The sequence below is a fragment of the Globicephala melas genome, chromosome 2 (assembly GCF_963455315.2).
Source record: "Globicephala melas chromosome 2, mGloMel1.2, whole genome shotgun sequence".
NCBI lineage: Eukaryota > Metazoa > Chordata > Mammalia > Artiodactyla > Delphinidae > Globicephala > Globicephala melas.
The window spans coordinates 62,778,918-62,793,971 of record NC_083315.2 but is presented as its reverse complement, the minus strand read 5'-3'; the positions used below and the strand labels follow the sequence as shown (position 1 = coordinate 62,793,971).

Below are 15,054 nucleotides of genomic sequence, written 5' to 3'. Positions count from 1 at the left end.
ACTCCTCTGACTTTAGACATGGCAGGATTCTTCACATCAGGGCTGTATCTTTTTTTTTTCCCCAGACACAATTTAGCACCAGAAAAGACTTAGAGATGATCCAGTTCAAGAAGCAAGTTGGTTCCTATCATTTTGATCTCTTGATTCCTCAAGCAGCTGCTACTTCATTCAACACTTACTATGCACCTACTGTATACCAGGCACTGTGCTCTTTCCAGTACATAACCCTGCTCATAATGAAGTTTAGCCAAAAGGCAAGATTCAAGAGCTCTAGAAGGCTACTGGCTAGCCTGACAACAGTGGGGAAGTGTTTTTTAAAACTGGATAATTAAGTATTCTGTGCTCATCAGCTTCTGACACTTACAGATGACTGTTTTTGCGCTTCTAGGAAATTGCCATTGTTTTAAAGCTTTTTTTCCAGGGGATCTGTGCTCCTAGGTGTTCCGTGAGCTGTGGAATAAACTAGAGCAGTGCTCCTCAACCGGGGGTGGTTTTGTTCCCAAAGGGACATTTGGCAATGTCCAGAGATGTTTCTGTTTGTCATACTGAGGGGGAGGGTTGCTACTGGCATCCAGTGGGTAGAAGCCAGGGATACTGCTAACCATCCTACAATGCAGAAGACAATCCCCACAACCAAGAACTATCTAGGCCAAATTGGCACTAGAGCCGCAGTTGAGAAACCGTGGCCGTGAGGGAGAAGAGCCAGCAGGAAGGTGAGACGCGGGCTTCCGAACCCTGCCAGCCCCTCTTCAACCAGAACAGTTCTGCTTTTCTCATTTTACGTATTGGAGTTCTCTCTGTTTCTGCATGAGGTTTTGTTTGAAAAGTATGTGTTTTCTGCTTAAGGAAAAGAAGAAAACGACTGAGGTAGAAGGTAACTCTTTGCCTTCCGTATTATAGTTGAGACACATTGGGACGGATCAAGTGGGCAGCGGGATGAGGGCCAGTCAGGGGCAGACTGGAGCCTTCACCCTGAGCCTCGGCCTTGTCTGTGCAGGGCTCTGCATGCCTCCCTCTGAACATACACATGCCATATTGAAAGATGGCGTCGTGTCTGCCTTTTGATTTAAACCAGGGGTTGGCTTTTTTTTTTTTTTTTCTGTAAATCACTAAATCATACGTATTTTAGGCTTTGTGGGCCATACTGTCTCTGTTGCAACTATTCAACTCTGCTGTTATAACACAAAAGCAGCTCTGGACAGTGAGTAAACTGTAAGTAATGGACATGTTTGTGTTCCAATAAATCTTTATTTATAAAAACAGGTGATGGGCCAGATACGGCCTGTGGGCAGCAGTTTGCTGACCCCTGATTTAGACCATAAGGAGGAACCTTGTTGGTTTTACCTTCATGTCTCCCCTGCCTAACACCGTATTGGCACATAGTACAGGCTCCTCAGGAAACATTTACCAAACTATATTGAGGGTCAGTCGTGCTGGCACAAGTGCTAGAAGATTTTCGTGAGAAAAACAACTGGAAAAAGATCCCTCCCGTGTTTCCCAGAGGATTTCTGTATAGTGTTTAACTATTTCCCTATGTTGGACATTTAGGACGTTTCCATGTTTTCATTAATAATAATACTGTGATGAGCTCCTTCATAGAGAAATTGTTGGCCTCATTTCTTATAATTTCCTTAGTGTAAATTCCTCGAAGGATTCTTGGGTCAGACAGTATATATTGCTAAATAGCTTTCCAGGAAGGTGGTATTGATCTACATTCCTGACCGTAATAAGAGGGAGATATTTATCATAGGCAAAAGATTGCTTTCAACAGGGTGTCATGAATAAAAGTTTGGGCATCCATGTGTATTTCCATGAATTAGCTCACCATAAATGTAAGTAAATTGGTGTTAGCGACTAATCATTTTAATAATAACGTTCTCCCACACTGTTGGGAAAGCATGGTTATTAAGGCACATTGTTTTACCTGTCGGTGTCATCTAACCAACCAGTTGAGTTTACCCTATCTGATGTGTTTACTGAGCACACACAGAAACATCTGCTTCCCATTAAGGAATCAGAAGCTCCACTATCTGCACGCCTGGCACCAGCCTACCCTGCCATGATGTACAGAGCCCTCCTCCCTGTGAAATTCACCACCAAATATGTCATCCAGCTTGCTCATTTCCCAGAGGAAATTTCATTTAGGTTAATTTTGGCATACAATTGGAGGCAATTCTTGAGCAATTTCTCCTGTGTTGGCTTACAACCTATAAAATTTTCCTACAACATGTTGCAAAAATCACTGGAAGAGTATAAGGATATATGATAGTTGTCCAATTGCCTTTGTAACCACAAGAAATATCTCTTTTGAATGACAGTACATGGTGAGCGAAAAAAAAAAAAAGAGAGAGAGAGAGATGAAGTATAGATCAGGGGCCAGGGACCAGATGTTTGTTCTGTCCTTTATCACTCAATGCTATTGGAGCAGTAAGGGTGCAAAGGAGCCATGTAAGCTGTCTTACCTTTATGGAGAACTTGGCCCTTTCTTAGCACTTCACGCTTTTCTGAATTTCTCCAAATGAAGAAGAGAATATCTACAACTGAGAAGTAATAGAAAGTGCTCTAGAAATAAGAGTGAGTCTGAACACATATAAGGATAGGATTTACTTTAAAATGGATAGATTCCAGCTGAAATCAAGTCTATGAAGACAATGATAAGCCCAGAGTTGCCTGAGAAGCCACCCTATCCAGCATCCTGCTAAATGCCTTCCGTGTTTACCTCAGCTGATCCTCCCAATAGTGCTATGAGGTACCGCCCCAGCCACAGATCAACTGAGGCTCAGAACTGCTGATCAACAGCACTTTGGTGGTGCCTCTGAAAGGGTTTAGAGACACAGACCAGCACTATTAAGTCAACCCCATCAGAGACCAGTTGACCAGACTTCTGATCTGCAAACCAGAATTCAGGTCAGATGCATTTCTGAGCACTGTCCCCTGAAAGATCTGGATGGTGGTGGAAATGTTTTCAGCACCCAGCCCAGAGAGGAGCAAGCCACCCAGCACCACACATAAGTCAGGGACTGAGCCAGGACTATGCTCCAGGTTTCCTGATTCCCAGTGCAACATTCTTTCCCTCATGCTGAACTGCTTTTCCTGCTAAATGACGTCAGCTCCACTTATCAACTTATACCTCCATGTTTTAGAGGAGAATACCGGCTGCTTTAAAGAAAGCAACAAAGCACAGGAAGCTATAGATGTGATAAAATTGTGTAGACCTATACACCAAGAGAAAGTGCAGGTAAAAAATGGCAAAATCCAAATAAGGTTTATCCTTGAGTTAATATGTTATACTGATGTCCATGATACGCATGGTTTTGACAACATGCTGTGCTAATGTGAGATACTGTCATTGGAGGAGCCTGGGTGATGGGTCACTGAAATGCTCTGTACTGTTTTTGTAACTTCTTGTGAGTCTTAAACTATCTCAAAATTATAAGTTATGACAGTAAGAAAGTTATGTGACAGTAATGTGACGGAAAGATGAGCTAAAATATTTATTCACTTTCTGTGTGTATAATGGTAAAACAGTCAACGTGAGAGAGATACAAAATGTGCTTGGTGTTTCATAATGCTGGAAGAGGAGAATGCCAGAGTCACTTCTGGACCAAGCTCTCAGTCACTATAGTAACAGTGCTTTGAACTTGCTCCTCTGCTCCTAGGTCACAGCCACCATCCTCTCCTTCGACAAAGCTAGAACCTTCAGTGTGACCTCTGATCCTTTGGAGGGGGGCGGTTTTTGCATAATGGTTACAAAAATGGGATTTGTGGTCAAATCCAGCCCCACCTCTTATTAGCAGCATAGCCTTAGGCCAGTTACCTAACCTCTCTCTGAAGTCTTAGTTTCCTAGTTTTTCAGCAATAGCACAGATTGCTTTTAAGATTAAATGAGAAATCTACATATTCAGAGGACCTGGAATATGACAAAGACTGTACATGTTAGGTTTGATGATGCAGAGGGGGGGTAGGAGGAAGATAATCATTTGAGTTCCCTTCTACCTCACAAAGGCCTGTCCATTTTGCTTCCTAAGCATCTTTCAAATCCTCTTCATGCCATCATCATTCCCCTAGTTCAGACTGGGCTCTTGCCACATTCTGCAGACTCATGCACCCCATTGTTAATTATCAGCTTTCTAAAAGAGAATTGATCTGGCCCAGCATGACATAGAGAATGCAGGGACTCCTCGTTGCCCAATAGCGTGTGATTTTCTGCATGTGTGTCTAATCGCCCCACTTAGATTCAAATTCCCAGAGTCAGGACCCGAGTCAGAGTCAGCCTGGGATTTCCCAGATTTCGCCCAGTGCAGTCACTCGACAACATTAGTGATAAAATGTGCGTTTACGTGTTTAGATCTTGCCATGGTTGATCCTTCTTGCGCTTCAGATTCTAGCCCAAAGGTCACTTCCTTAGCCATGCCCTCCCTGCCTGGACTCCAAGTCCAAATTTTCCCTCATTATATCATCTGATCTTCATAATAGCCCCATGCCAGAGAAGGGACAGTTGTCAGATATGTAATTTACCTATGCCCTCAGTGCTAAAAGTAAAGGTCTTGAAAGCACGTCGTCTGCCCAGTTCGCGTTATGGGGTTGTCCCTCCTGCTTTGCGAACTGCATGTGGGACATTTAGCAACTCCATAGCAACTGAGCCTCTCGAAGACCCTGGCTAGGCACTAGAACACTAGAAGGGTGCTCTGTTAGCCTTTTGTCACCCCTCAAGGAAGGTTCACACACTCCTTGTTCTGACTTCTCTCTTAAGGAGTGAACCCTGGATGCTCAGAGTCCAGAGATGGGCTTTGAGGAGGCAGGATGTTACCTTCAGTTCTTGGCGTCACTTGTGCAGCCACATGCGTCCTTGAAGCCAACCTCCAGGCTCTTAGACATCTACCAGGAAGAACGGCTGTAGCCCTCCCTCCCCATTGTCTAGATTCATCCTGAGTGGCAGTGTGGTGCAGGAAATCTGGTGTGGGATCCATTGGAATGTGCAGAGCATTTTAATATAGTGTCTATTTCCAAGATAAAATGTTATCTTGTCTGTGTGTGTGGTTGTCTGAAGCAATCCACGTCTGTGTAATTTCCTTGTGATCTCATCCCATTCTAACTGGGCTGCGGGCTGAGGATTCATGCAAAGTCAGTCCCTGTCTTCGGAGGTTCTTGTTCATTCCTGAAATATCCCATACACCCCACTGACAAGAGAAAGACTCACTGGACTGCCTGCTCTCCCCTCTCTAAGACCCACTCCTCACTACAGCTAAAGTTATCACCTGAAGAACAAATCTGAGGATGGCCCCCGCCTTCTTCAGTGGTTGTTGATATGATAGAATAAAATTCCGGTTCTTCACCCTGGCAAACAAGATCCTTAACGGATTCAGCTAAATCCTCCAGCCTCCTTTCATCCTTAGCAGCAAACCTACACTTCAACCATGTCTGTCTGTGAGCATGCTTTCCTACTTCCTCAGTGTTCTTTCCTACTTCTGTGCCTTGGTACACATTGTTGCCTTTACCTGGAGTGCCCCAAGGGAATGAGCTCCATCTGGGTTAAGTTGAGGCCAGGGGTAGCAAGAATGGATCATGTAGTGGGGAAGGGAAGAAGTTAAGATTCTGCTAGACAGGGCAGGGTGTGAGTGCTATCAGCTTTTCTGTTCATCTTCCCCTTCAGTGAGAATCAGAGGCATCTCCATTCAGTTAGAATCTTTCTTTAGCAACGTGGGATCTACTTTCCCAAACTTCTGCTGATGGTGGCCTTTTTGTTTGTTTGTTTCAAAGCAAAGGAGAACCCGGAGCAGGGGTGCGGGCTAGAAACCACGCACAGAAGGCGTTTTCCTTATTTTTCTGCTAAAACGTGCGCAGGGCAAGGGCAAGAAATATTTGAGGGAGGAGAAATTCATAGCAAACGTGGCACTTTGAAAAGCTAATTGGATGTGGAGGAACATGTTGAGATGATGTTCTGTTATTGTCAGAAATAATGTTTTACAGAGAAGCTATTTGTGAAGAGAGACCAGTTATTGTCGATGAACTAATGTGCACTCAGGAATATGGAAATAATAATGCAGATGTACAGTGCCTGCAGAAAGATGTCAGTCAAACAAGAAGTCGGAGGGGAAAGAATGAAAACCTTTTGATCTGACTCTGCCTGTAGGATTTGGCCTGTAGGACCCACATGAACAGACCCAGGATTGTTTAACAAAATCAAAAGTGGACTTTGAATGGTTTGCTGAGCACTTTGCCCCTGAGGTGGGGTCTGACGATTGCTCTTAGAATTCCAGAACCAACACAAACCTCTGATTCAGCAGACATGTGTCTCAAGTTGTAAAATACCATTCTGATTTCAAGTATCATTTCCTATCCCCGTAAACCAGTGAAATAATCCTGTCATCCCGATATTTCATTGTCCAAACTATAATCAGCTCACTTCTATCTGCCAACAGAAGTGTGACAGAATCTCCTCTGTTCAGACCACACGTCCCAACTTTAAATTCAGGATACACGAATGTGAGTCCTAGGGACTCAGCTGCAGACATGCAAAAGGATTCTGTGAAGACCATTCCATTCGGTCCTAAGGTTAAATTGCCTAAGAAACACATGAATAGGGAGGGGGAAGATAAAGCAAAAAGATCTTGGGATGAATAATGAGAAGATTCATTGGGGAGGAAACGCAGGAAGGTCAGAGTTCCTTTAAACTCTGACGTATCCCGTTATTTAGATGCATCTCATCCAGTTTGCCGATGTTTCTGGTCCTTGCTTCCCTGTACCCTTCTGCCCTGGGAGAAATGCTTTAGACGAGCCAAGCAAAAGTCCCAACGGCTCAGCTTTTCAGAGTCACAGTGACCAGTGGGGACCCAGACCTCAACCAATTTGATTTAATTTCCTAAGAAACAGGGCCTGAGAACACTACTGTTGGGGGTACTTGGCTAAGTGTTTGTATCATCTGTCGTTTAGGACAGAAGACTTGAGGACAAACTCCAGTTTTAAGTCCCAAAAAACTTCCAACAGGGGGATGGATTTTCAGGACAACTTCACTATCCAACCTGTTTAATAAATATCCAGTCCCCACACCCTCCTTATGTATTTTCTCTGTGTTATTTTTCTCCTGATTACCAAGGGTGCTTGTTTTACTTACTTATTTACTGATGTGGCTTCCGCTCCACCCCTAGAACGCACATGTCACACATAACCTAGGAAGGAAGTTCCTTGCCCAGAGTAGGTGCTCAGTGGAAATCCGTTGAGCCAAGGGAAGAATGAACTTGCTTATCTACAGGATCTGGATGGGGGCAAGGAGGAAGTTCAGGTCGAGACCCACCAACGGATCTTCAGTCGTCCCCTCTCCCCTTCCTCCCTGGGATGCTCCTGACATATGCTACAAGAGTCTCTTGTTTTCCACCTCTTTGCAGAGCATTGGCTGTGATGACTACCTAGGCTCCGACAAAGTCGTGGACAAATGCGGGGTGTGCGGAGGCGATAACACGGGCTGTCAGGTTGTGTCGGGCGTGTTTAAGCATGCCCTCACCAGCCTGGGCTACCACCGAGTTGTTGAGATTCCTCAAGGAGCCACAAAAATCAACATCACCGAGATGTACAAGAGCAACAACTATTTGGGTAAGCTTGATCTTTTTCCAGAGGAAACCAGCTGTCCCTACAAGATGATTTATTCCTTCCAGGACGGTGACACGGCAGTGTCCAGAGGTCCTTGGACCTGTAGAAGGTGCCCCTGGGAAATGCCAAAGCACTACCTGGCCTCCCCTTGAAATGATATGGAGGAAGTAAAAAAGTCCTTCTTGCGAGGAAATGTTTAATATCTACATATTTAAACCGGTCTTTCTTCCTTCCAAGAGAAACAAGGCTATGAAATCAGGAATGGCCTAAATTGTTTCTCTGAAATAGGGGAGGCTCTTTGAAATGCCAAGAGATCTGCCAGTCTTTTTCTGTTGGAATTTCAGGGGCACAGGGGCAGTTGGTGGTCCTGTCCAGTCTCTCACTCTGCAGGGGTCTAAAGCAAAAGCCATTTTTCTCTTCCTTCTGCTTCATCAGCCTGGGGCAACAGTATGTGTGTGTCTTTGGAACAGCTGCAGAACCCGTCAGCGATCATTTTGGGTAATATCATCAATATTGGGAGACCATTTTTAACCCATTTTCCCACAAAAGGAGATCTTTGTTGATTCTTCCTTCTCTGTTTCTGGCTGATTTTATGCAAAGCAAATCAGGTCCTGCAAGTTAATTTTTAGCAATTCTAATTCATGTAAACATGGACAAATCAGTTAACAAATGGTAAAAGGAAAGCAATTTCTTAAAAACATTTAATGAACAGCAATATACATTTTTTTTGATTATTTATTTAACAGAAATTTAAATAGCACAGACTATATGCTAGGCACTATTCTCGGTGCTTTACAGGTATTAAATCATTGAACCCTCTCAACAGCCCTAGGAGATGGGAGCTATTCCCCTCCCCATTTCATACATAAGGAGACAGGCACAGGGCGATCATGTAACTTGACAAGGTCACACAGCAAGGAAGAGGTGGAGCTGGGATTCAAAGCCAGGCAGTCTATCTCCAAGCGTGGTAGTCTACCAAGAGATAACACCCATGAGCAATTCTGGTACACCATTGGCCATGCAGCAGTCAATGGCTGCAGCAACTGAGAGATCATTAATTTTATAAATTCGAGTACCAGGACCACCCCAGAAGACAATTCAAGAACTCTAGATTCTGAAGCTCTTCCATCTTTGTCTGGGCAAATGCATCCAAAATTAGCTTCACTTGGTTTTATTGGTGAGAGGAGGAAGGGATGGCAGATGGGACTCCGAAACAAACCCAATTAATAGTGGAAAGCTATTACATTTGCTCTGGCAAACCCAGGAGCCACCAAAGTGGCAATAAGGCTAGTTTCCCCCTGAGTTGTTTGTGTGTTATTTTTATTTGCAGAAAAAAAAGTGGTCTTTTTGATTCCTTTCTTTTGTACTATTAAAAGAGCAAATCTTCACAAACATCCTGTTCCTAGAATGGAAAATGTTCTTTGAGGGATTGCTTTAAGTGTGACTGTGTTCAAATGCACCAGCAAACAATGCCACTTTTTGTGAGCTTTGCGTAGTTTTTAGTAATTTCCCTGGCTCGAATTAGTTCTATTCAGTAAGTGGCTTTTAAGCTGTGCCTTCCGAAGGCAAAATAGATAATCTGGGTGATTACCCACCAGATGTCTGAGTGGAAACTGCTCTCAGAGCCTCAGTGTTTTCATCTAGAATATGGGAATAAGAATCTGGACCTTACAAGTATTCATGAGAATCCATAGAATAACAGATATTCAGGACCCCACCGAGCCCCTGGCACTTATTAGCAGTTGACAAATGTTCAATCTCTTTCTTTTGTCTCAGAGAGCTTGTCAGTATGTCAAAGCTTCGTGGAATACAAATTCCCTAAATCCCTGAAATTCCCTAAAAAAGATGAAGAGGAGGCAGAGGAGGATGGAAGTATCCAGAATCAATGGAAGGGTGATTCCGAAAATCATGTTCAACTTCTTATGCCCAGTGACCAGTGGGGTGCATGAGAAGTCCAGAGTCCCTGACAGTATGACGTGATGCCGTGTGGCCAGAGTGGGGAGAGTAGAGATAGAAGAACAGGCGAGAGTGAAAGGAGTTTCCAGAAGTGATGAACAGGGCCTCCTGTTTAGGGCACTTAAGCATCACTTGGGATGTAGCATCACCCAGAAGGCTCTTTTTTTTTTTTTCTTCTTTCCTTCTATTATTGAGATTTAATTCGCCTACCATAAAATTCATTCTTTTAAAGCACACAGTGGATGGGATGGTCTTTTTCTCATCCCCTATTCCACTTAATCCTATGAAATTTCCTGTTCTGGGAAGTCTATATATGTTCAAAGTTAAACTGCATGCAATTGTTGGAGATTATGTGTAACCTGTTAGAGCACAGGTCTATCAAGCTATTTTTGAACTTTCCAATGACTGTATTCCACATTATACATTTTCAAACATTGAAACATTTTTCTTTCTTTTTTTTCTTGTCTTGAAACATTTTTCAAAGAGGTAGGTAGTAGGGTTCTCCACAATCTTCCAGGTCACGATAAAAGTTTTGGTTTTCTTACCTTGTGATCTCTGGCTATGTAATCTGTATTTTGTACAAAAACTTGACTTGATGCACAAAACTTAGTTGGCTGTCTGCGTACATTTGTTCTGCAGAATACACAATGTAGAGGAAATGAATAGTTTGAATGTGTATCATTGCTTTTTAAAAATGCACACCTTTAACAAGTGTTTTCAGTTGCCCTATTGTTTCCCTGAATGGCCTTTGGGTTATCAGTAATAAAAATCAAATTTGCCTTGTGAAATACTCGGAATTGTTCAAATGACTGACTCTCCAAACTTGACAGAGATAGAAAGTAGATTTCTATGAAAACAGAAGGACTTGTATTATTAGTGCTGGAGAAGGTGGTTTCATCACCTCATTTTTAAAGGTTTGTTTAAAACCCACAATATTTAAATGACTTATTCTAGGCTATTTGCTTAGTTAATAATAGTAGTCATGCTACATGTGTAGTACTTTAGTCTCCAAGTGTTTTTACATGCATGGTCTTCTGACTTTTAAAAATGGACATTCTTTACTTTGCTTGCTTCAAAAAAGATCTGGAGTTATTTACTGAAGATGCAATTATTGAGTTAGTATGTGAAAATTGAAATTTAAAAATCAAAAACTTTGCAAAAATATCTGTTCAGGCCTTTTGCCCATTTTTAATTGGGTTGTTTGGTCTTTCTGATACTGAGTTGTATGAGCTATTTATATATTTTGGATATTAACCCCTTATTGGTCATATCATTTGCAAATATTTTCTCCCATTCAATAGGTTGTCCTTTTGTTTTGTTGATGGTTTCCTTTGCTGTGCAAAAGCTTGTAAGTTTAATTAGGTCCCATTTGTTTATTTTTGCTTTTGTTTCCTTTGCCTTAGGAGACAGATTCAAAAAAATATTGCTACAATTTGTGTCAAAGAGTGTTCTGCCTATGTTTTCTTCTAGGAGTTTTATGGTTTCCAGTCCTACATTTAGGTCTTTATTGAAGAGACTATCCTTTTCCCATTGTATATTCTTGTCTCCTTTGTCATAGATTATTGACCGTAAGTGTATGGGTTTGTTTCTCTGCTCTCTTTTCTGTTCCATTGATCTATGTGTCTGTTCTTGTGCCAGTACCATACTGTTTTGATGACTGTAGTATTTTGGTTTTGGGTTTTTTTTTTTTGCTGTACGTGGGCCTCTCACTGTTGTGGCCTCTCCCGTTGTGGAGCACAGGCTCCCGACACGCAGGCTCAGCGGTCATGGCTCACGGGCCTAGCCGCTCCGCGGCATGTGGGATCATCCCAGACCGGGGCACGAACCCGTGTCCCCTGCATCAGCAGGCGGACTCTCAACCACTGTGCCACCAGGGAAGCCTGATGACTGTAGTTTTACAGTATAATCTGAAGTCAAAGAGTGTGATGCCTCCAGCTTTTTTTTTTTTTTCTCAAGATTGGTTTGGCTATTCTTGGTCTTTTGTGGTTCTACATAAATTTTAGTAGTATTTGTTCTAGTTCTGTGAAAAATGTCATGGAGAAGACATAGAGATGGCCAAAAGACACATGAAAAGATACTCAACATTACTAATCATCAGAGAAATGCAAATCAAAACCACAATGAGTTATCACCTCACACCTGTCAAAATGGTTATCATCAAAAAGACCACAAGTAACAAATTTTTGCAAGGATATGAAGAAAAGGGAACCCTCCTACACTGTTGGTGGGAATGTAAATTGATGCAGCCACTGTGGAAAACAGTATGGAGCATCCTCAAAAAACTAAAAATAGAGCTACCATATGATCCAGCAATCCCACTCCTGGGTATATATCGGAAGAAGAGGAAAACACTAATACTAAAAGTTATACGCACCCTAATGTTCACAACAGCATTACTTACAGTAGCCAAGATATGGAAGCAACCTAAATGTCCGTCAGCAGATGAATGGATAAAGAACATGTGGTACAAAAAGTGGGATATTACTCAGCCATAAAAAAAAGAATAAAATCTTGCAATTTGCAACAACATGGAACGGGAGGGTATTATGCTTAGTGAAATAAGTCAGACAGAGAAAGACAAAGACTGTATGTTATCACTTATATGTGGAACCTAAAAAATGAAACAAATATATGTGGAATCTAGAAAAATGGTTCAGATGAACCTATTTGCAGGGCAGAAATAGAAACACAGACATAGGGAATGGATGTGTGGGCACAGGGGTGATGGGGAGGGTGGGATGAAATGGAAGATTAGGTTTGACGTAAATACACTACCATGTGTAAAATAGATAGCTAGTGGGAATCTGCTGTATAGCACAGGGAGTTAGCTCAGTGCTCTGTGATGACCTAGATGGGTGGGATGGTGGGGGAGGGAGGTCCAAGAGGCAGGGGATATATGTATACATATAGCTGATTCACTTTATTGTACAGCAGAAACTAACACAACATTGTAAAGCAATTATACGCCAATTTAAAAAAATGAATGAATGTAACAAAACAGAAACAGACTTACAGATATAGAGAACAAACTAGTGGTTACCAATGGGGAGAGGGAAGGGGGAGGGACAAGATAGGGGTATGGGATCAAGAGATACAAACTACTATGTATAAAATTAAAAAGCAACAAGGATATATTGTACAGCACAGGGAATATAGCCAATATTTTATAATAACTTTAAATGGAGTATAATCTATAAAAATATTGAATCAGTATGTTGAACATGTGAAACATATAATATTGTAAATCAACTATATTTCAATTTAAAAAAATCAAAAACTTCACAGAAGAAAGAGGCATATATACCAAAAGCCTTGGCTAATATGTAAATAGCGATGGAGCATTCAACCTGACTCTTGAGTTTATGGCTTTCTTTGGTTTGGCCATCAAGAACTGGACCTGCTGGACTCAGATTCTGAAAGCCTGAGTTCTGGCCCTGGCCCTGCCGTAACTCACAAGGGGTTCTGGCCCATGTGTAGCTGGGAAGACAGGCCAGCTCAGCACCTCGTGATGCTTACCATTTCTCTGAGCAACGCTGAAGAAATCACGACGTTTAATGATACACAGATTTCAGGAGATAGGATGTTTATCTGTCTCATTTTAGGTTGGAAACCAATGAAGTTCTGCAGAAATGAGCTCCACTTTTCAGTGTTTATTTGAATTTTTCACTTGCTCCAAAATATAGACTAGCTGGTAGATTATAGATTCCTAGATCTTTTTTTTTTCATGGAAAATACTTTAGAACCAGTGTATCTGTTGTAAACTATGTAGTCTCCTTTTCCACTTGAATTATTCTGAACCCTGCTCTTTGGAAATAAAAAGTTAAATCTAATTTTATTAAAATGACTGACATTTTATATTACTTGCCTCTTCCTTAATAAGATGTTATGAAATTATTTTAGCTGAAATATCAAAGTTTGGCATAGTTCAGCCAGCTCAATTTACTAATGTCATTATGTAACAGTTAAGAAATCAGACATAAAAGCATACCAAGCAAAAATTGATTCTACAGGACATGTTCTACCTGCCAACATGTTTACACTGTCATAGAGCTTTAGACTTAGAAGGGATTCTTTTTGTTTTTGAAGATTTATAAACTTTTAAAAATAAACTGGCAGACTTCCCTAGTGGCGCAATGGTTAAGAATCCGCCTGCCAATTCAGGGGACAGGGGTTCAAGCCCTGGTCCAGGAAGATCTCACGTGCCGCGGAGCAACTGAGCCCGTGCACCGCAATTACTGAGCCTGCGCTCTAGAGCCCGAGAGCCACAACTACTGACCCCGTGTGCCACAACTACTGAAGCCTGCGTGCTTAGAGCCCGTGCTCTACAACAGGAGAAGCCACCACAATGAGAAGCCCGCACACCGCAACAAAGAGTAGCCCCCACTCGCCACAACTAGAGAAAGCCCACACGCAGCAACAAAGACCCAACACAGCCAAAAATAAATAAGTTTTTTTAAAAAATTAAAATAAACTGGCAATACCTTTACTTTTAAGCACGCTTTCTTAAAAGTTTTAAACAATGAAAGTAGTGGTCAGCATTTTAAAAATCAAGTATCATGGATCATCTGTAATTTGCAAGCCTTTAATTTGTTAGTTGAGCAGCTTTCTATGTGGGAAAGACTAGAGTATTTAAATAATATGATGCCTCACATCTGTATGATGATTAATTCCAAAGATTTAGTCATATGCATTGTAAAAAATTTGAACAATACAGATGATATAGAGCAAAAAGATGAAATTCTTCTTCCATGCCAACCTCACACTTGATCCACTGGTTTCAAGTGTAAAGATGGAGATAAAGGACCACTCTTAACACATCAGTGTATACCCTCCAGTCCTTTGTGGAAATACAAATAAATATATATTTTCTAAAATTCATGTTACTATATACACTTTCTGCAATGTACTCCTTTATTTTAATGTTATATCATGATAACTTTTCATAGCAATGCATATAATAAGCTAATTCATTATTTTTGAGTAAAGAATATTCCATACAACAGATGTAACCTAATTTATTTAAGCATTTTCCTACTGAGGAATGTTGAGACTGGCTCCAGTTTTCTAATATTGCAAATAATACTTTCGATTTGTGGTTCAAGATGGCAGACTGCATACATGAGTTTTTCTTCCCTTCCTCCCAAGGTTCATCAAAATGACACTAAAGGAATAAGAGAAGGTATAACCTACAACCACCAAAAAAACGGGGGGGGGGGACATCTATTACATGATTTTAACAAATTTCTGGAACAAATTCTCAAGAGTAGGTGGAGGAAATTTCACTAATAGAGCAAAGGAAATCACAGCCTAGGTAACAGAGGGGACTGTGATAAAGAGGGGTTGACCTGCATGCAGAGCCCCATGAGCCTGTGAGTCTGGGGGACAGCAGGTAAAATGGAAGGTAGGAAGGGAGAATGGAGCTGAAAAACAGGGAAACAGTGAAAAAACTTGTATGTGAGCAGGCAGCCCCCACACACACGTTCAGAATGCTGGCACTGACTTCCTCATTCA

The 15,054-nt window shown here is 41.6% G+C and overlaps 1 protein-coding gene across 3 annotated transcripts in view; it reads left to right on the top strand.

The window, feature by feature from the left end:
* Positions 1–15,054, top strand: part of THSD4 (thrombospondin type 1 domain containing 4) — a 628,347-nt gene that overhangs the window by 522,959 nt on the left and 90,334 nt on the right. For all 3 annotated transcript variants that reach the window (XM_070044883.1, XM_030875085.3, XM_060294046.2), the window contains one exon: positions 7,386–7,590. In XM_070044883.1, coding sequence (XP_069900984.1) covers positions 7,386–7,590 — 205 coding nt within the window. The remainder of the gene's footprint in view (positions 1–7,385; positions 7,591–15,054) is intronic.